The 24,011-nt window shown below is 31.1% G+C and overlaps 1 protein-coding gene across 2 annotated transcripts in view; it reads right to left on the bottom strand.

The window, feature by feature from the left end:
• Positions 1 to 2,863: 2,863 nt before the first annotated feature.
• Positions 2,864 to 24,011, bottom strand: part of Atg2 (Autophagy-related 2) — a 286,485-nt gene continuing 265,337 nt past the window's right edge. For both annotated transcript variants that reach the window (XM_085810697.1, XM_085810698.1), the window contains exons 42-43: positions 16,040 to 16,186; positions 2,864 to 3,471 (exon numbers count right to left, since the gene is read on the bottom strand). In XM_085810697.1, the coding sequence (XP_085666823.1) occupies positions 3,241 to 3,471; positions 16,040 to 16,186 (378 nt within the window). In that variant the 3' untranslated portion in view covers positions 2,864 to 3,240. The remainder of the gene's footprint in view (positions 3,472 to 16,039; positions 16,187 to 24,011) is intronic.

Raw genomic sequence — 24,011 nt, 5'->3', positions numbered from 1 at the left:
TTGCCTACCTACGCTTCCTTTATGCAAAACATGGCTGGTCTCTCGAAACTGTTTTAACCATCTTTTAATTCATTGTTCTGTTGCCAAAGGTTTATTAAATTCATGTTGGAATTGCCTTTGAACTATTTTTGGAGATTTCATTTCCTATAATTTTAAAGCACACACTGCCATGCATGACGGCATTTTGTAACAAACAAGTTCGTTACCATTCCCAAAATTAGAACAAATGAAGCTCCTTGAACTAAAGATTATACTGATATAAATTATTTCCTGTTACTTCATAAAATTACACTTCAATTTAATTATCTACTGATTAAATTATGGAAACCCTGTATTAATGAATATATATATATTTTTTTTGAAAATAAATACTGCATTCAAATTCTGCAAGAATATTTGGTGCAACTTTCGGTCCTATCTTTTGTTATGAAACCTAACTTTAGAATGTCAGTGCACTTCAAATATTTTCTATCCACTATTAAAATTTATAGATTATATTTCACCAGTTCTACACAATAAAAAATACACAATATGAATATGAGCTATTTGCACATACATTTAGATACATAGATGATATTATAACTTTCAATAATTCTGCTTTTTAGCAATTCAAAATTTACCCAAATAGTTTAACACTTAATAAAACGAATACGAATCAAGATACTATTGAATACCTAAACCTGCTAATTATTAACACAGCAAAATTAAATTATATGATAAAAGAAGGAATTTCCATTTTCATGCTGTTAAGCTAATTAATTGGAACTCTAATATCTCTAGAAAAGTAATAGAAAACATGTTTCATAGCCAAATAATCAGAATAAAAAATATAGGTACTGAAATAGAAGATTTAAAGGAAGAAATAATAAAGCTAATTAATGTTCAAGTTGATAACCAAGTACCACCAAAATTTATTAATTTATATATTAAAAAGGCAGGCATTAACTTTAATAATTTTTTGGCTCTTTTTGGTATGATAACATTACCTTAAACCTTAGCTGCAGTTACCCTCCAATTTGAGATATCAACCATTTGGAGAATATAGAAGAGTAAAGGAATTATCTTGTAAATTTTTATTGTAGATAAATTTGTAAATGTGTATACTTAATCAATACTGTATTCTTTCCTTTTACTAATAAAGGGCCAACTCTTTTCAAAAGTCTCAATTATAGCCCGAATTGAGTGAAGATTTTAATCTTCTTCTTCTAATTTCCCATACTTTAACCAGTATTTAGTTAAGTTTTGATATACCAGTTAAAATCAAGTTCATTAAACTTTCAATATTTTCTTTTATTAAATATAACTTTTAATTAACTTTTTTAAGGAATTTTGGAAAGATTTCTGGGAATTTTTTTAAGAATTTTTAAATTTTAAATTTTACTTTAAAGCTTTTTAAAAAATTTTTAAAACATTTCAGTTTTACTTAATTACTTTTTAATTATTCGCAATTTTCACAAATTTTTTTTTTTCACTTAACGTTATTATTTGCAATATTTACACAATTTTGCAACAGAACACACATTTCACATTACAAACAGTTTACATTTATTAATTCACAATAACCACTTAATTCTACTTTACTTCAATAAGTACTCTTTTTCTGATATTTGCAAAGCAAACTTACATCTCTTGATTGGCTCAGCTACTTAACCCCCTACCACAAATAGTTGATCAGTTAAAATTAAAACTTGAATTACATACTTTTAGGATATTTAATTTTTTCAAGATTTATATTTAAATATTTTAATATTAAAGTATGCAAAAAAATGTTAATAAAACAAAGATAGCTTGGCACTCAATTTTACTTACATAAGCGCCATCTATATGATTTGAAGAACACACTTACATCACTTTTGCAGACCCCAACGCTAATATAGTAGGTAAGTTAGAATTAAAACTTACTATTTACTTGCTTTAAGTATTTTTTAAATATTTTTTATGTAGTATTTAAGTATTTTCTAGATATGAAATCATATTTTAAGTATATATATATTTTTTAAATTATGAATTAATTTTTTTCGTTTCTTATTGGTTTATATAAATTATGTCTAGTTCCTTTTTATTGATATGCATATTCGTGTCAGGGAGGTTTCTGTAGACAACGGTTTCTAAAATGCATTGGTTTCTAATTAAATTTTTCTGAAAAATTTAATTTTTTAAAAAAGCTTAATTTAATACTTGACTTTACACATTGCTTGTTTCTCAAGCGACTTCATTGGTGTTTTCCTTTTGGAACTTTAATTTTTGTAATTGCTAATTTCTAAAGGTACCACTTCATTGGTATTTCTTTTTGGACATTCTTCACTCTTTACTTTTGGTTTTGACTTTTACCTTTGCCTGCATGAATGAAGAAACATAAATTGAATGATTGGAGAGCTAGGTTTGGAGGCAACTTCCCCTTGATAAGTTTGTCTCCTACCTGCTCAGCAGTCATTCACTTATGCATTTTTAAAATAATTTTTTTAGATTAACTTTAATTTGCTAAATTGGTGAATTTGTTTTCATGGTTTGGTTTTGCACTTAATTTACTTATGCTATCTGAATTTAAATGATATTGTAGATTAGTTCGAAAATTAAATCTTTTATATGTTTGCACATTTTTTAATTATTTTAACTTTAAATTTGCTTTTTTACGTATATACATGTTTGTTAAAATTTAAATTTGTTTAAAATTAATTAAATTTATTTAAATTCAATTTATTTTTATTATATTATAATATATATAATTGAATATGTGTATATAAGACTAAAATCCTTCTAGCATAATTTGCTTGATAAAAGAATTTCCAAGCAATATTAAATTATTTACATGTATATCATTGAATTATTAGTTCTTATCCACATAACAATAAATCAACAAAACTTTCAATTAAAAAAAATATATTTATTCATGTTCACACAATCTGGAGTGCTCAAACTATTACATATTGCCAGTTTTGTAACATAACATTGCTTCAATTAATATACATTGTTTGCCTTGCATAACAGAACACATCTATTACACTAAAGCCACAACAAAATACTGCATGCTCTGCAAGCTTTCTGCCATATAACACTGATTTAAAATTCTGAAATATATTATACTTTTGGAAAAAATTTAAATCACATTTGATGCTAAGTATATTTCACAGACACAGATTATTCACATCAGATATATCCACATTGTTCAGTTATTCCTACACATGTTCATAAATATGTATCTTAAAATTATATTTTTCAATACTACATGGAGAAAATTTATTAACTTTTCTTTGTCCGCCATTTGTGAATGTCTTCTTGATGTGCATCTGGCACGAGCTGATGCAGCATACCATCCAGAACAGATCTAGTAGCTTTACCTGCAAGTATTACAGGTGTAAATAAAGATGGCGGTATTTGTCTTAGGACACCACCTACAGCTCCTGGGACACCTTTATGTTCATGCTCAGTAGCTGCTACATGATATATAGTTCGTGCAGTATCACCTAGACCCTAAAAATATCAAAATTAATATCAATACCGGGCTATAAAAATCAAAATAAACCTTCACATAGCAAGAAAATTTTATGTTATAAAAAAACTTATTGTCTGGATTAAATATTTCTAGAATTTTAAATTTACAAATGATCTTCTAATAAAAATGCTGTATTATTTCCTCCCTTTATCATATATACATAGATAGTTTCCCAACTTTACATACAGAATATTGTCCGACTATATATTCCCTCCCCCCAAGATATGTAGTGACAATACTAAATGAATATATCTGAAAGTTCCATTAGAGAAATTGTATGCGTTCTTTCTTGAAATCTGGCTGAAATGTGCTAGTTAGTTCTGAAATGTATAAAACTAAGCATTGCTCTATTTTGATTCTATTGAATTTTTGATTAAAGAAGGTCTTAATCTCAAAGAAATAAAACAATGGTTGCATCATGTGTATAATGATTCATCTCCTTAATTTAACACTGAAAGAAACTATAAAATAGTTCTGCATGGAATAAAAATCCAAAGAGGATATTTGTAATTAAGATCAACCACTGCAAAAAAATTAATGATCATGTCTAGGAGGAAATACCGAGTGACAGGAGATATAACAGCAAGATAGGATTTATCTAAATCAACTGCTTTGTGCATTTTTCATGAACACTTTCACATGAATAAAGTTGCTCAGATGAGTATCCAGACATTTTTAACCAATTCAAAAGCAACAACAGTGATTTAAGGAGCTTTACAATTGTGTGTATTTTTTTGTGTGTTTATATCCTAGAAATAGCTCTAAGTGATTATTACATATTTTCCAAACAAAAATCTCACTTTCCTGGAAAGAGATTCGATGATGATGATGGTGGTCTGAAAAGAGCAGTTACAGAACATTCTGAGGAGAAACTTACAGATTTTTGTTTTTTCAGAAGCACACACTTGCTCATTAACCCTTTCCAGCATAGTGTGCCCAGTCTGAGCAAATTATCTCTGTATACAGAGAAAAATTGAATGAAAAAGGCTTTATATGTTACTTTTAACCTTCTTTATTTACGCTAGATAAGCAGCACGACACAAACCAGTCCATACATTTTACCCATGTCTAGTTTTTAAAGACCCTCATTTTTCAAAGAAATCTTCCAGATTGTTTTAGGATATAAAAGGAATAGTTTGAAAATAAATTTCAATGTTATTTTCTTGGCTATATGCTGATCTTTTTATTCTAGATTAGTTTTAAATTTTTACCTTGAAATCCTGCCTAAAATCAAATGACGAACATCTGGTGTGCCCAGAGTGGGATCACTAAAACATCATGACCAGACCAAAAACTTATCTTTGTTTTACTGTAGTATTTTCTTTGGTGAGCTCATTCGTGATAGAAAGGTGGGTGCACATCTGCATTTCATTTCATGTTCTTCTTTTTCTTTTATGTGTGCTTGCGCATGTGTTTTTTGGAACAGAGGTTTGGTTATCAACTAAGAAATTGTTGGGGTGTTTTTCTAAAGGTCAGAAGTAATTTTTATCAGTTAGCTCTTTAATTTTTTTGTACAGCAGTTCACTCTCTCTCTTAATTTTTTTCACTTTCCTTGCAAGATGTTTTGTTAGCTCTATATTTTGATAGTTTTGAGTAGTAAACGTTTATTTAATTTTATTTTATAGTTTATATTTTTTTAATTGTAGATATAATATTAGTTTATTTATTTTTGATTTTTAATCATTTTGCAAATGGATCGGAGAGGACTGACAATTTTTGAAGCACCGAAAGTGTTAAACAAATTATTTTCAGATAATGAATTCGTTACGGATCCCGATACATGTGCAAAACATGCAATGCTGGGTTGTGCTTTTTCAAAGGTGGTTGGTTCACTTGCTTTCAAAAGTACCACCATTGAGGAGGGGGGGGGGGAGAGATAATAAAAAATAAATAAAAAAATCTGAAAGGTTTCAGATTTTAAATTACGTCCAAAGGGGCCCTTTTTTTTTTACATTTTGTGTGTTACCTTTATTTATTAAATATCATGTTCTTTGCACTTAAACCATAAAATTCAGTTCAACAGCAATGTTGCAAAATAATATTAAAATGAGCATATCTTTAGAATTTCCAATACACAGTTCTGCATGCTGGAGATAAAAAGGTTCCCTCATTAAAGTTTTAGAAAATATGAACTCAATAATAAAACAAATTCGAAATTTGGGCTTCCACATGCCCATATTCGCAGTAGGATTAAGTCATTCAAAATTCGATGCCTCTATGTAACATTTTTCATCGAAATGCGAGAAATATACATTTATGCAGATTTTTCATTATTTAATTTCTTCAAATATAATGCAGGACTCTAACATTTGGTGGCAACAGTTTGAAAAGTGAAACAGACATTTACAGTGAACCAACGCAAAACAAAAGCAATAGTACTTCAGGGACAAAGCCCCTTTGGACCTTTTTTTTTTTAAAAAAAGAAAAGCGTAATGAAATGTAGATATCATATAGCCATATATTTCTTGGCATTCCTGTTGTCATTACGCTTTTTTTCATTTATACACATGTAATCATCATACCTAACAAGAGCTTTTTTTTATTATTATTTTTGTGTGTACAGTAGCAGGCCTCCTCATGGTGCACCCTGGGTAATGCTAAATCTGCTCCAGTAATCAGAATCTAGGGTTTTTTAATCATACACAAAACTATTTACTCTTTTACGTGCTTCCTAGCAACACTCGCTTCAGCGCTTTTTTCGAAGCTCTATAATTTCTGTGAGCCTACTTTGGACACATCCAGAGAATTAAAAGGGTATGTGGAACCTTTAAAAAATTTTACCTGCATACTCCTCTAGACATGATTAGACTGCTTACCATTTTTTTTGTTGAATTCCAACTTTAAAAGGTTTCACTAAAAGAATTAAGATGTGAAGTGAATGGAAGTATAAGGAAATTATATTAAAAACTAAACTATTAAGACTGTATTTTGATAAGTTAAACAGAAGTTTTAAAACCTGAATTTTTCTATCATATTTTATTTGGATTTGGAAAAAAAAAAAAAAAAAATATTTATAAATACAAGCTGTCTTATCTACTAGCCTGACAGTGTACTATGTCATGTGGCTGGAACTTTCTTTGAATGGTCTTGGAGTGCAAGATGAAGATTTTAAGCTACTTTCAAATTTTCTGGAACAGAAATCACTTTGTAAACAAAGCTCCTCCAGATTTTTTTATAGATCCGCAGTCAGGGCATACAGGGTATCAGGAGAATAATGCATCATACACAGTCACATATACTTGGAGCTTCTCACTTATGTACTTATGCTCTTCAGTAACCATAGCTTGAGAGTTGGTTACTACATGAATGGTCATTACAATGCGGATGGTATACTGGAATTTATATATATTTTAAACAATTTTGAACAGAAAGGGAAGAAAGTCAAAATAAGGAATCAAAAGGACAACTCTTAATTAAAACTAGTAGTTTTCTTTCATATTTTATATCTTATACATATATACAGTCAAAAGTCGTTAATCCGGACTCGTCGGGACTTCGGCGATTCCGGATTATCGATTTTTCCGGATTATAGATCATTAGTTTAAATCTCGTAAGATGGCATGCAGAAATTCTAAAATTAAAAATATGAAACTGTAATTTATGAAATAAAGAACAATTATGATCTAAAGGGTATCAAAATTTGCAAAAAGAAAAAGCTTAATATTTATTTGTTTACTTTATTAAACATTTCTTTCAATGTAAGTTGTTTAAGTTTTACTTCGTTTCATGTGATAATACTTTCTCTTTAATTCTATTAAACAGACATAATTTCTTGTTCAGTTACAAAGTTCCGCCGTTCAAGTCCTATAATTGCTGTGTCGAGAACACTGACTAATTTGTCAATCGAAATTTTTTTGTTTTCAATAACCTCTGTCACTTTTCTTCGCTATCGGAAGCTAACCTCTGTCACTTTTCTTCGCTATCGGAAGCGAATTATAATGACGAGGAACTTGTTTTAAATCATATCAAAGACGGAGCATATCGAGATGAAATACTACATTTGGTAAGGAATTATAAGGCAAATAAAATAAAAACATCTGCGCTGAAGATAAGGATAGTGCTGACAAATCAACTTCCAATTCATTACGCACCCGCCGCCGAGCAGCGTGAAATTGATAAACAGATTTCGGATTTCAAAACATACTTTCGCTTTAGATCCTTTACATATTAACAAATATATATCGGAAATTCTATTTGATATAATCGAAACTTTAAGCTTACTTTTATAAAATTGCTCTTACAGTCTGCAAAAAATAATAAGCCGGATGCAATTCGAAAATTAAGGAACAACGCAATCATCAACATTAACTGAAATAGATAATTATTTAGCTTATACGTCCATTATACATAAAATGCGCACGCAAAAACGTATTCTGCACTTGCGCACACTCATATGCGCAGTCGTAAAAGGTCTTACGCGCACGCGTGAACGCCTCTGTGCATGTGTCAACGCGGCGCATGCGCAGAAAGTTTTTAGTTTTGATGTCCGGATTATAGATCATTCCGAATTATGGGTGTCCGAATTAACGACTTTTGACTGTATATATATATATGTACAGAGTGCAGCATGTAAAACCGACCTGTTTTAATATCATGGTATATTGCGTTTTTGGTGACAATTCAGCTTTCTACCAAGAGATGGTGTAGCGAGCCGGGTCGGGACATGTGACCTACAGGTGCATGTGCAAGGCAGCTGCAGCAGCAGCCAGTGAAATTGAGAAGTAGGCCTCATTGTGTGAAACCAGGTGAGTGTGTGATAATGCCGTATTTGATACCTGAGTGTGTTGCCATTGTTGAATTCAAATTCAATATATATTCATATTCAAAGCAGTACATTTCATTTTATGTTTTGACTTTGTTTAATCCTTGATTATTTTCATCTTATGTCTCATGAAGGGACGAGCCAGTTTTACGTGCCACTACCTGTGTATATACATATATATTCATTAGAGCATGGTGTAAAAGTCATATTATGTTTATCAGCTAATATTATGGCTTTAGCTATAAGTATCCAGACTGAACCAACTGACTGTGTGGCACAAGTTCCATCCCATTACACAGTAACCTCTCCCAAATGGGCATCATATTTGGGTTATAGTTTTATTTGCATTCCTTTTGTCATTTGTGGTGTCGGGCAGACTTTCTTCTTTCAGCTCCTTGAAAGCAACTATTGCCGGAGAATTTACTGATGCATATCCTAGCATGATTAAGCAGTTTCCATCCTTGGTAAAAAATCTGAGTTTGCTACTGTTACCTTTTACAACTTGCAGCCCAAAAAAGTTCACTATGAGTAATTATACTATTTTTATAACAGAAAGAGGAAATACCCATACTAAAAGAGTTAAGAGGCTATTACAAATTTAAGTTGGAATTTTGATTTATGTATTTTTATCTTATATCATATATACACGTAAAGAGATTGAGAGAAAACTTCAGATTACCACAATTATATATATATATGTGTGTGTGACATGATAATAATGACTTGGAACTTAATGGTGGCATAATAGATGCCTAGCGAAGAAGATTTTGACAAAACTAAGTTCGGCGAATCACCATCTTTATTTTTTAGGCACACCAAAATTATTTCTTTATAGGTAATATACTTTTTGATCATAAGCAATTACAATAATTTTCATATAAAGTGTAGCAGTGCATAGGTGTCTGCAGTAGCATCTTGCCAAGAGGGAAGCATAAGTGAAAAGTGACGAATCAATTCAGAGGAAGAAGGGAGGGAGTCAAAAGTTTCAGTTCGAGTTAAAAAGTTTTGGTTTACAATTATTTGATTGCGCAAGAGGTATCTGCATTAAGCGTTAAGTAGGAACGCACGATTAATTTGAATGACGCAGTTTAGACTTATAGTGCTATTTTTAAAACAGAGAGAGGAATTCTCCAAATTAAATGAAAAATAAAAGAAGTTATAGCCAATTAAAATTAGAAGTTTGCTTTCATACTTTTTAACTTAGACATACATATATATACATTTATATTTGGGTATGCTTTTGCATAAAAGTAGGTTTCATATACAAAGTAATGATTTTACACACATGGAATCTCACATAGTACATCTACAGATAGGGCTGCTTTTACCAAAATAAAATCTGTTTTGAAATTTTCATCAGGAGTAAAGCTTATTGTTCGGTTTAATATAGCGCCCTCGTGTGAGATCAACCAAATTTAGTTTAGTTAGTAGTTGAAGAATGCACGCAGCAGACCTATGGCGCATTTACTCGTTCCACATGTCTGTGCTAATAGAGCACCTAACTTGTAACTTTGTACATTATGTAAATAATTAAATACTTGTGTGGCCTAATTTAGTTAGCTTTATTTCGCCCAGAAAAAATATCTCTCATATTTATAACAAGCACTTATATAATAATAATAATAATAATAATAAAAAACTATATAAATCAAACAGAGGGAAAACATGTTCATTAGGCCATATATATTGTGTATAGAAAAGCTCATTAAATGCCAGCATGTGTTGGGCTATTATGCTACCCTCGTATGATACACCTACCTTTTATGATGCACATATCTGAATTCAGCACTTTACTGATAAATAAGTCTCTCATTTCTGAGCTCATATACATAGAGTTACCTTTTTTGTCATTAATAGACAGCACACAACAACATCATTTTTGGTGAAATATTTTAGTTCCACGATGAAGAGGGACCTATGACAGCCTTTAAAAACCAATACCATTTCAAACAGATTAAAAAAATATATACACATTAAGAACATTAAAGAAATGACATTGAAAGGCAAAAAAGTAGATAATAAAGCTAAAATAAATAAAAGCTTTAATACAATAATTCCAATCTTGAGAAAAAGGGGGGGGGAAGGAGAGGAGATTTTCTAAAGATGGTAACAGCCGAAAACATCGCCGAGAAAACAATGCAAGGCAAAAATGTCACAGTACAAAACATCGTGGGAGAAAAGAAAGCAAAGAGAAAATATTGAGTTCTAAAACATTATGGTACAAAATAGCATGGCAAAAAATAAAGTGGTTAAAAAAACTTCGCAGTTTAAAAACATCATTATCGAAAATATCGAGGTAAAAAATAAAGTACCTAACAAGTCATCACATGAAGATAACATCGCACACATGCGCTTTTCAAATCCCATACGTACATATTATGTAACTGACTTTCATCATAACTAACAAATCGACATCCAAAAAATTGATTGCACACTATATATGAAAATCTTAATGACACTTTAAGAATAAGAATAAACGGGAACAAAACAAAATATAATTTTCACTAAAACAATATCAGATTAACAAATGTGAAAGAAAATAATTTGATAATTAAATAAGCAATTTTTATAGAGGTAACCTAATGCCGTTATTTATCTTGCTTTTTTTAAGCACTTTTAGACTGTATTCTTCATAAAAAAAATGATCAGTAAACATTTATAAAAAAGTTTAATTTATTAATGACCTTTATTAATCAGCTATGTAAATTTTAAATTCTATAAGTTGCATTAATTTTCAACTCATTTTCAATTTTCAAATGCTCAAGTTTTCTTATTTTCTCAGCAAAAATTTATTAGTTCATTTAAAAATATGAAATATATAAATTAAAAGAATCCATTTTTCCTTCTTGTGCTCCCAAATCATTATGCGGACATGCATTTACAACTTTTAGAACTCTAAAACGTATGTGCGCAATGTTATAGACACACGATGATTTGTAGGTACTTCATTTTTTACCACAATATTTCTGACAATGACATTTTTAAACTGCGAAGTTTTTGAACTGTTTTATTTTTGACCACAATGTTTTAGAAATGCGATGTTTTTTCTTTGCTTTCTTTTCTCCCATAATGTTTTGTACAGTCAAGAGTCGTTAATCCGGACTCGTCGGGACTTTGGCGATTCCGGATTATAGATCATCAGTTTAAATGGCATGCAGAAATTATAAAATTAAAAATATGAAACTTTAATTTACGAAATAAAGAACAATTATGATCTAAAGGTATCAAAATTTACACACACACACACACACAAAAAAAAAAAAGCTTAATATTTATTTGTTTGCTTTACTTTCTTTGCTATCGGAAGCGAATTATAATGACGAGGAATTTGATTTAAATCATATCAAAGACGGAGTACATCGAGATGAAATACTACATTTAGTAAGGAATAATAAGCCAAATAAAATAAAAACATCTGCCCTGAAGATAAGGATAGTGCCGACAGATCAACTTCCAATTCATTGCGCGCCGCAGCGTCCCCCCGCTGCAGAGCAGCGTCAAATTGATAAACAGATTTCAGAATGGTTAGATAAACAAAGGATATGCCTTTATCCATTTGTTGCAGCAATTCCACTTTTTGTTTAATGGACTTTGAAACATACTTTCGCTTTGTAGATCCTTTACGTATTAGTAAATATATATCGGAAATTCTATTTGACATAATCGAAAGTTCAAGCTTACTTTTATAAAATTGCTCTAACAGTCTGCAAAAAATAATAAGCTGGATTCAATTCAAAGATTAAGGAACAACGCAATCTGCAACATTAACTGAATTAGAAAATTTTAGCTTAGCTTATACTGTCCATTATACATTAAACGCACATGCATAAACATATTTTGGGCATGCGCACACGCATATTCGCAGCCGTAAAGGTCTTATGCGCATGCGCAGAAAGTTTGTAGCTTTGATGTCCGGATTATAGATCATTCCGGATTATGGGTGTCTGAATTAACGACTTTTGACTGTATTAATGCATGTTCTAGTAATGTTCTGTAAGATAGTTCAGTTTTGTCTGTTTTATAAATTTTGTATAGGTTGTAGTCACTTTGCAACCCAAGTAAAACATCTTTTATTCAACAGCATTTTATAGCTTTATGGCTTGAAACCATTCTAGAAAAGGAATTTCAACATTTAAATAACTTATATTTTACTCACATTATAAATTTAGCATATAACAAATTTTAAAAAAATGCTTCATCAAGTGATTTGTACAGTTTAAAAATTATTGTTTCTAGGCAGCATAGACTGCAAGCATAATCAACGTTTTCCTTGCATTCTTCTTCAGCTACAACATTGTTTCCATTAAAAGACTTTTAACATCCGGTAATGCTAAGAAGTATTTCATGAATATTTTTATAACTCTCTGTGACTATAATATATCTATCCCAAAGGAAAGATTTTGAATGTGGAAACCCAATACCTGGGGTACAGAAGTCGCAATCTACCTCCTATCAGCTGGTATTTGAGAAGAAATTTTCATTCATTTACAATGCTACTACAGGAGTGATTAATCTTAAGATAAGAAAATTCTGCTCTCTGTAGTTCACTGCTGACAAAGAACTTCGAAAACAGTATCTTGCAGGTACAGGGACCAGATGTAAGAAAATTTTAATCAAATCTATTTTACTGAAACACTACATACCTGAAAAACCACAGTGCACAATATGTTAAATGAATGAACTATGAAAAACTTTGATAAGTACTTTTAGTCAGGCACTAAAAAATTAGTCTTTTGCCGATCTGAGTTTAACAAGCAGTGGAGATGAGTGTAATAAACAACAATTTTTCTATTGATTATGATGTATTTGTTTTGGTCCCTGGAATGTAATAAGTGGCTGAGTTTATTAACCAGTAAGTTTAATACGTGGCAGTACTGTATTTGTCTTTACTTACACTATAAAATACTGTTTACATATTAAATTAGTTTTTTATTAATACTAATTTCTTTTTTTTGGGGGGGGATAATTTATACAGTCAAAAGTCGTTAATCCGGACTCGTCGGGACTTCGGCGATTTCGGATTATCGATTTTTCCGGATTATAGATCATCAGTTTAAATCTGGTAAGATGGCATGCAGAAATTACAAAATTAAAAATATGAAACCGTAATTTATGAAATAAAGAACAATTATGATCTAAAGGGTATCAAAATTTACAAAAACAAAATGCTTAATATTTATTTGTTTACTTTATTAAACATTTCTTTCAATGTAAGTTGTTTAAGTTGCTTCATTTCCTGTGACAATACTTTCCCTTTAATTCTATTAAACAGACATAATTTCTTGTTTAGTTACAAAGTTCCGCTGTTCAAGTGCTATAATTGCTGTATCGAGAATATCGACTAATTTGTCAATCGAAATTTTTTTGTTTTCAATAACCTCTGTGTCACTTTCTTCACTATCGGAAGCGAATTATAATGACGAGGAACTTGATTTAAATCATATCAAAGACTGAGTACATCCAGATGAAATACTACATTTAGTAAGGATTTATAAGCCAAATAAAATTAAAACATCTGCTTTGAAGATAAGGATAGTGCTGACAGATCAACTTCCAATTCATTGCGCACTGCGGCGTTTCTGCCCCCCCCCCGCCGCACAGCAGCGTGAAATTGATAAACAGATTTCGGATTTCAAAACATACTTTCGTTTTGTAGATCCTTTACATATTAGTAAATATATATCGGAAATTCTATTTGACATAATCAAAAGTTCAAGCTCACTTTTATAAAATTGCTCTAACAGTCTGCAAAAAATAATAAGCCGGATCCTATTTGAAGATTAAAGAACAACGCAATCTGCAACATTAACTGAATTAGATAATTTTAGCTTAGCTTATACCGTCCGTTATACATTAAGCGCGCATGCGTAAACATATTATGCGCTTGTGCACACGCATATTCGCAGTCGTACAGGTCTTATGCGCACGTGTAAACGCCTATGCGCATTGATGCTAAAGCAAAGTTTAAAGTTTGAAAAAAAAAATTAAACATTCAGCAGTAGTGGCAATAAAAGCTCCCTGAGATATGTTGTGCAGACATTGAAGACAATAAAAAGGTTTTGAACTTAACCAATTTATTAACAATATAATAAAGAATAAAAACACAGAAAATAAATTTCGACAATATCAGAGTCTTAGGAAAAATATAATACAACCATCATTCATCAAATAATATTTTTACCTGGTCTCCAAAACACTGGCATTCAATACAAACAAAAAGTCCTAAACAGTAATTATACGGCCTAAAAATGAAGCTGGCTACACATTCAATAAGTCCATAATCAATGGTTGAGAAAACACCTGAAAAATTTAAATGAAGTTCTTGAAAGCACTTAAAACCGGCCTAACTCCATTTGCACGAGGAATCGCCGTTCACGTGTTTTAAATGCCGCCTTCATTGAAGAACATGGATGCCGCCCACAGCAGTCACTCATATGGTAGCCTATGGAACCAAGGAACTTTATTCTGGAACAATCATCTTATGGATGTGAACCAAGGAACTCATTCCGAAACAATCATCCCGCGGACAGGCACCAAGGAACTTTATTCAGGAACAGCCATCCCGCAAACCGGAACCAAGGCACTTTAATCACCGGACTGCATGCATCCTTCTGAAGGGGCTGGAAACCGCTCACTCAAGTGCCAGGAAAGCAGGAACTAGAAGGGGGTTGAGCCAGAGCGACGCAAGATACTTATAGCAGAAGTAGGAATGACGTCATCTCATGGCAACCAATCAGCTATCGGCACGAATCGGCTTTTCAGATGATGTAACATCACGTTTCGTTTTTGCATCTCAATTAGGTTGAAACAGTCCGTTTTCAATGCAAACAGTGGCAGCAAGAAAAAGAAGTAGAAGTAACTACTATATTACTTTAAAATAAGAACTAAACTAAATAAACATTTCAAGGAGGAGGGATGATGCAGTAAAAGGTTTAAAATAAGCTATATTTTCCAACACGCATGCGTCAATGCGACACATGCGCAGAAAGTTTGTAGCTTTGAGGTCCGGATTATAGATCATTGCGGATTATGGGTGTCCAAATTAACAACTTTTGACTGTATATTACTTTCTGACAGCAGTAAGACAGATGTCCTGGTTTATCAGAAAAAGTGGCAACCCTATGTGGAGTATAATTTAATTTAGTTGCAGGTAGTAAATTATTATTCAAAGCAAAAAGAACACATTATAAATAATAGAAAAATAAACATAATTAGAAATGAAAAATCTAAGTTATAAAGAACAGCATTTACAAGAGAATTTGAACAATATCATGGAGTTCAAATTCGCATAAAAAGTTGGTTATGAATTTTGTTCTTTTGAATAATTTTTTTTTCCTTAAAGATTTATGATCCTGTGAAGATCTTCTCACGCAACATACCGTCACTTTGTCCTTCCAAGTAATTGAGAAGAATTTAAAAATAAGGAATTACAACCATTAATTTTGGAATACAAGATTAATGCCTGCACAGTTGATTTATTTTTTTTGTTTGAGCAGTTTATTTTTAATAAATGATTTAACAATGTATATACAGTCCACATTAGCAACAGTTGTAGATAATATATCTCCAAAATATTTAAAAAAAAATCACTTGTCATCACTGCTATTATTCCAAACATTCATTTTCCACTCTTTGTATTTTTCATAAACAATTCTGCTTTATACTGAGGGTTTGCAACAGCAACTTTTCCATTGCTGCTCAATAAACAAACTTAAAAGAAAGTTGGGACTCATTTAATCTGGTGACTATTGCATATTTAGTGATTAATATATGTAATTAATTACCTCCTTAACTACATGATATGCTGTAGCAACTCCTTCTCTGATATCAGCTGGCTGATTACCATGTCTGCAAGATTCTTTTGATGTCAAGTATTTATATGCAACACTAGGTCCAGGAGAAACCATATCATATGCTATTTCTGCACAGCCCTAAAATTAAAAACAAAATTTTGAATACAAACATTCAAAAAACATGACAGTGACCATATGAAATTAAGAAGTCTTGTTGCACAACAATAATGGGTTTACTTGCAATTACATAATTATATATGTGTATATGTTACCATGAAAGACCGAAATAGGAGAATGTCAACATTCACCAAATATGTCGGTGAAAGATCGAATATTGAATTAAATTCTTGTACACTGCTCAAAAAAAAAAAAAAAAAAAAAAAAAAAAAAAAAAAAAAGGACAGTGCTATATCTCCCGTTCTACTGGGCCGATTGACAAAATTCAAACTGCGTTTTTCATGTCTTGAAAGCGCGACTTAGGATATATATTAGATTTATATATAGCACTATTCTGACATAGGTATTTTGACACAAAATCGGACTTTTTCTGAAATAACATACCAATTTTTTTCCATATTTCGATTCTACGGCTCAAATTATGCCAGAATACCAAGTTTTGTAAAAATCGTACGAGTAGTTTTTAAAATATTAGCTCTCAAAATTTTAGCTCCTCAATGTTAATTGAATTCGGCAAATATTTATTAATATCTCTTTTTTTACTAAACTTTTTTTATTTTTTCTCTCACATTTCGAAATTTAGGTTCATACCAAATAAAATTTACCCATTTTTTGCGTTTTATTTTTTAAATTTTTATTTTTAAATAATTTTTATAAATTTTTCGAAAAAAATTTTGAATTATAACCTATAAAATTTTTACCCTCATCATAAAGTAGGTGTATTTTTAAGCATATCTGCAAAAAATTAGACTTTTTTATTCAAAATTTTCTAAGATATACACGAATTTACATATTTTCGCGTTTTGAAATTTGGCATCTTTTTTTTGAGCGATAATGACGCCAAATGTGGTCTATGGATTTTTGTTACACTGAATTGCCACAGCTATTTTTAACCTTAAATTTCAAGTAAAATTTTACGGAGAATTAATTATATGAAATTTTTTCCCACAATAAGACGTAATAAATATTTATTAATACTATATGAAAATCTATTTTTTAAATTATAGATGATATTCAAATTTTTAACAATTTTTTAAAATTTCTCTCTTTCATCCTTTTTTTAAAAAAATAAGAGTACGTTTTTCTAAGAGTAAATTTTTACCTTCGGCGTTTTATCGTCTGCTACTTTACTTCGTTTAAATCGAATTGTCTAAAACTGAGAATTTTTGTTTAATGTTTATTTGAATTTAATGAAAATATTTTATGACATTAACTGCATAATTTATTTCTAAACAAACTGTTGCTTTTGAAGTGGCTGAAAGAGCGGCAGATACTATCATCCATATTTTTAAAGCATAGTATATTTTTATAGAAATATAAGAATTTGAATAATCATTTTTATAAAAGTCAAATTATGATATAAACATACAACCCTGTAGAGACTGAATTAATGGAAGTTCAATGGTTATGTAGAAATGATCTGCAGCTAATTAATGGCTGGATAAGTCAGCAGATTCTGTGGACAAGCAAGAATAATTATATAAACGACACCCAACATTCTGTATTTTTGTATTTAATGTCAATTTAATCTGTAAAAATGTATTTTTGTGCATAGCTTATTTTCATTATATAATTAAAATTCTAATTTAGAATGTAATTGTCAAGAACTGAATCCTAATCATCAGTAATATAATAAGTAATTATTACGGTTATTAATAAATCCTTCTTATAAAGTAATTGCAAATATTTAAAAAAACTTTCTGTCTGAATGCAAATATTTTTCTATGCAAAATTTTTAATTTATATTAATCAAGATTGCACACGATATTATTTATTTGCACTTCAATTTTTACCGTCAGCTCTAGTAGAAGTTACAAATCAATTATATTTAATAAAGGATTGGATTGGATTATTTAATTATGGCAAAGCACACGAGGACTATCTGCCTAAAGCGAGGGATGCCTTCGTGGAGGACTTTCTAAGGTAAACTGGCTCATATACACGTTACACATGGGCAAAACCACTAAAATGCCCATGCAGCCAGCCTGTTCGCGGAATTCGAACTTCTGACCGAACTACCAGTGCTCAGCGTCTTTACCGCTAGTGGGTTATTTAATTAAGGAATGACCATCTAAATTTAGAAACAGCGTACCGTAACAGCAATTCAATTATTGGTGCCGTATCTTTCATGTTACTTCTGATTGGCAAGCTACATGATTTTTAATGAGTATTCGGGTTTTGCTAGTAACTTCATTTGGAAATCGCGCTTAAACTAGGTTAGTTGGTTATTTGAACATAGAAAGAATGTGGGAGCTATTTGGTTAAGATGCTTTCATAGAGAACCTTTGTAAAGAGAACCTAGAAAACTACGAAAACCAACCATGCAAAACCCTGGGTTAGACTTCGCAACAAACAGTTAGTATTTAACAATCTTCAAATGCTAGGCAACTGGTCAGGCTCCAATTAAATCTCCAATTCAATATTTTATTTGTAAATATTTAAAATATTGTTGTATACTTAGACATAAAAAGCAGAACTACCAAGCCGTAGTGCAAATGAATATTCATTTTCTTTTGCAATAATTGTATTCACTTAATATTCTTGGAATATGAGCTAAAGATGGAACGTTCTCGGAAGATTAAAGAAGTGTTTAAATCCAGTGATATAAGGTTTGTCTTAGAAGCTCAGGATCAAAACGATTCTGCAATTGCCCCATTAGTTGACTTGTAAATGGTTGTGAATTAAGCAGATGACTTTTAATCTTACGTTTTCAGTCAGACAATGTATTCCAAATGTTTTGTATTGCATGATAATGCATCTTTTCATTATTCAATAACCAGTCGGAGAACCGCTTGTGTTCCGAAAATAAGTATGTGTACTCAATCGTACTGCATGTTTTTCAAATTTGTCTTCTTGTGATTTTTTTTCTTTCCCAAAAACTAAAGTAGCCTCTCAAAGGAATGTTTTTTGATATTGAAGAGACAAAAGGAGTATGTCATCTACTTTTAGAGGCATATCAAAAACAGATCTCTACAAGCCTTCTCTTCCATTACATGTTGTGCAGTCAGACAAAAAGTTGCATCAGCGTAAATTCTATAATCTATTTTTATTACACTCTGATTACTTTACTAACATACAGTGAATATATACTAAATCTTTTACATCAGGTTAAGTAATTCGGAATTTTTGTCGGAACTACGACTTAGAAGATAGGTCATATTGAATATTTCGATAATCCAATAAATTGAAGGTCGAAGTTTCAATATTTTATTTTCGGAGGGAGGGGAATTTTTTTTAGTTTTGTTCCATTATCCTAAGTATATTTGCTTTGATTCTTTATTTTTTTCTATAAAAGCAGAAATCTTATGCATGGTATACTTATAACGCATAGCTTCAATTAAAATTTAATAATACACACAGGGTGTTTATAATTAAAGTTCCACATTGAAACGGTCATAAAACAAAAACTACTAGATCAAATGTTATCAAACCTGGTAATCGTGTAAAAGAGATCATAGGAATTTATTTTCCGTGAAAAAAGGGAAGTTCCAAAACTCAACACCAGGGGGAAAATGGCGCTGTATGCAATATTTTTAAACGAAATATGGGTCGGAATCTAACTTAACCTTTTGTTACACAGGTTTAATATGTTGCATACCCTTAAGAAATTTTGAAGTAAGAAAATTACCATTTAAAGGCGTTAAATTCGATAAATGTCGAGTGCGCCATCTGTGTAAGTAAGAAATTCGTCCGTGAAAACCACGAATTAGCGATTAGAAAATGTGAGATCGCAAATCACTCGCACAAGTGCGTACAATCTGGAAATCGTTTTCTTACAGATCGCTAATTTGTAATTTTTGAAGCCTGAATTCGGCCCTAAAACATGAAGGTACTGATTCAAAACGCTTTTAATCGATTTGGGCGAAAAAAATCCCTCATGTTATCTATCTAGTTCCATTGCATTCTCCTACTGCATTCGATTGCATAGCAGTCATTCCACACCGTTCGGTGTGGAATGACAGCTAGTTTTATAAATGAACCATTTTTCTCTGAAGAACAGTCGACAGCTGGACTACTGTGATTGCAGCTCATTTAGAGTCAATGTTAAAATGTTTCGTGATACATGAACTGCAGTAACGTGGCATTTTAGATACTACGATTTTTATGCATGGCTGGGCCTCACCTCACGTGTGTCGCACAGTTACTTAGGCAACATTTCACGAATGAACGTCTTATACGCCAACACTTCCCCTCTTCCCACCAGACCTCAACCTCTGTGACTTTTAGCTATGGGGTTTTCTCAAAAGCACTGTTTATGGTGATAATCTAAACAATTTGGCAGAAATGAAAAATGTTAAACACTGACATGTCCGTAAAATTCCTCCCGATATGCTAAGAGCTGCTGTTGAGAATGCAGTAACAGGATTTAACTTGCTTTCGGAAAATGCTAGAAGCTACATTGAACATGCTTTGTAACACGTTTCGGAAAATATTAAACATATTTTAAACAGATGTTTTTGTGTCTTATTTCATTTAAGAATCTTGTATACAGCGTCATTTTCCCCCTGGTGATGAGTTTTTTTAACTATTTTTTTTTCCTCGCTGAAAATAAATTCTCATAACCTCCTTTACAAGATTCCCAAGTTTGATAACATTTGGTACGGTAGTTTTCCTTTTATGACCATTTCAAATTAGAACTTTAATTATAACCACCATGTAAATTAAACTTTGAAAAGTTTGACAGTTTGGTTCAAGTCCCAGCTTTAAAATATATATATATAATCTTTTATATTAATCCTCTTAGAAATAATGTTTTAAGAGGCTAATTTTTCTCTTGCGTTATAGATTGTATAAAAAAAAACATGATCTATAATATGATTTAGATTGTTTCAGCCGATATAAGAATCGGGTTACTCGGTGGTACAGAATTAACCCTGCTGGATTGTTTTATTTCTTTGTCATTTAGCAAAAATCTTTTAATTAAAATATTTATCCTTTGGACTTCTCTTTTTTTTATTTATAGTTCAAATGACTAGAAAATGAAAAGCTGTCTTCAGCTGAAACACAGTTCATGTAATTGATATTTTAAAAAATTGACAAGAAAGCAAAATTTATGGAAGTCTAGCAATCAAAAACTCTTAATTTTCTTGTGTGTGCACTGAAAACAACTGTAGAAGGAAACAAGAAAATTAGGGAGAAAAGTAAGCAAAAATTTGCAGGGAAATTTCTCTCAGACATACCAAGATGTTTCAAAAAGTTGGACGCTTTTGAAGATACTTTCAGGATACTTCAATGAATTTAGGTGTTCAAAGAAAAAAACACTTGGACGTATACACCAGCAAATACCATTAATTGAGCTTGTGGTTAACAGAAAAGACAATATGGTTTAGACTATATGGTTGTATAAATTTAAATTACGTTATAGAACATCATATCGTATCATAAATGGAGAATCCCATGATTTTCTCATTCGAATTATTTGAAGATTCAGGAGTTTATCCAGTGATGTATGTGGATGTCACCTAAAGATGTTTTTTTTTTTTCCTCCTGATGAAACAGCGGCTGAGCGATAAAGTCACTTAACGCTGGTAGTTCTGTCCGAGGTCCGAATCCCATGAACGGGCTGGCTGCTTGGGCATTTTCGTGGTTTTTCCCATGTGCAACGTGTATGCCAGCCAGTTCCCCTTAGAAAGTCCTCCACGAAGGCATCTCTCCCCTTAGGCAGATAGCTCTAGTGTGCTTTGTCATAATTAAATAAACCAAAACCTCTTGATGAAACCAGTCTTTCCTTTCATCTCATACCTTCAAAATGTTTAGCCTTTAAAGACTGATAAAAGCTCTGACCAAATATTGATGAAATGGATTGAATTGAATTATTAAGTTACGTCAAAGCAGGGCTATCTGCCTAAAAGGAAGGATGCCTTTGTGAAGAACTTTCTAAGGGAAATCATCTGGCATACACGGTACATATGAGAAAATCCACGAAAACACCCATGCAACCAGCCTGTTTACTGGGATTCGAACCCCGGAGTGAACTATCAGTGTTCAGCAACTTTACCGCTCGGCCATTTGTGGGCCTTTATGAAATGGAAGGCGATAACTTTATTTAAAATGATTGTCAGAAATATCAAGATATTTCGAAAATTGGATATTTTTTAATATACTTGCAGAATGCCTAAAGAAAAAGAGCAAAAATAAAGTAGAATGCCTGAAGAAAAAGAGAAAAAAAATACATTTTACGGTAAAATTTAGTATTTGTATTTTTTTTTTTTAAATTTAAAACTTTTTAATCTTATGATATTTGATTTTTACAATTTCAAAAATAAAATATTTGACTAAAATATGAATAACATTTAAGAAGCCAAATGTAGGATAAAATTGTGTAAAGCAATGGGCACAATGATAAAACTGTTTAAAGCAGTGTATGCAAGTCATCTTAAGTTAAAATGTCGCAATCCTAAGTTAAATGTCTCTCTTATTTATATATATCTTTTCTGAACGGAACATTGAAATGCGTTTTAACTGTGCTTTACTGTATTTTCTCTTTTAATATATGCAGTTTTCAAACGCATCGTAGTCTGGGTTACAAAGTATTCCTCCGAAAGAAACACAATTCAAATAAATAAAATCAAATTCTGGAAAATTTATATTAATAAATATATTTAAAATGCTCAATTCGAAGGAATAAATAGAAAATTTTAAAACCATTATCTGAAGAGACAATGCAACAAAAACAATTAAAATAAAAGTTAAGAATTTAAAAATTACCTAAAATAATAACCATGACAAAAAATATATATAAAGAAAACTATTTGAAAAAAAATAAATGCTGCACCTTTATTTACGCAGTTCGAATAGGAAAGTAGAAATTTTTAAAATAGTTATTCGGGGAAAAAAAAAAAAAAAAAAAAAAAAACCATGCAACTTAAACAATTAAAATGAAATTCGAAAAAGAAAAAATTACTTAAAATAATAAGTTATAATTAAAAATATAATATAAAGAATATTATTTGGAAAAAAGGAATGATAGTGACTTTTTTTCCGCTCACAGGAAAGGAAACTAGGTTGCCATATATTAAGAAGTTCGCCAAGTGAACTATTCTTGGCACAAACTGACAAAAAAGTGCCAACATAAATTTGTGAATTTCTCCGTAAATTTCACTCCAAATTTTACAAAATTTCATATTTAGGCGTAATTTGAGTCGTAGAATTGAAATATGTAAAAAAATTGGTATGTTATTTCAGAAAAAGTCCGATTTTGTGTCAAAATACCTATGTTAGAATAGTGCTATATATAAAACTAATATATATCCTAAGTCACGCTTTCGAGACATGAAGAACGCAATTTGAATTTTGTCAATCGGCCCAGTAGATCGGGAGATATAGGACTGTCCCATTTTTTTTTTTGAGCAGTGTACATTCGGACCCTCACCGGTGTATGTCGACAATCAGAGATATGCTCTGGTGTAGGTCGAAAAGAGAGGAGTATATGTAGACGCTGTCATTGCAAAAGGAAGTGTTCCAAAATAAATACAGTTGTAAAAGCAAGGGCCTCTCGTACAATTCAAAGTGTCATAATAGTTTAAGTTGTTGCAATAAATAACATTGTCAACATTTACCGGTGTAAGTCAGAAATAAGGGTATTTGGAAAATATTTCGGGCATACACCAAGCGACTATGTGAATGTTGACATTCACTGGTGAAAGTCGACATTCTCCAGATTTTGGTGTTTCACAGTAACATATATATATTATATACAGTCAAAAGTCGTTAATCCGGACTCGTCGGGACTTCGGCGATTCCAGATTATCGATCATCAGTTTAAATCTGGTAAGATGGCATGCAG

Source organism: Stegodyphus dumicola, chromosome 2, assembly GCF_044657685.1.
Source record: "Stegodyphus dumicola isolate Sdum_Otavi_A_Nest chromosome 2, ASM4465768v1".
NCBI lineage: Eukaryota > Metazoa > Arthropoda > Arachnida > Araneae > Eresidae > Stegodyphus > Stegodyphus dumicola.
The sequence above is the reverse complement of the archived record's forward strand: the minus strand, read 5'-3'. Positions and strand labels throughout refer to the sequence as shown.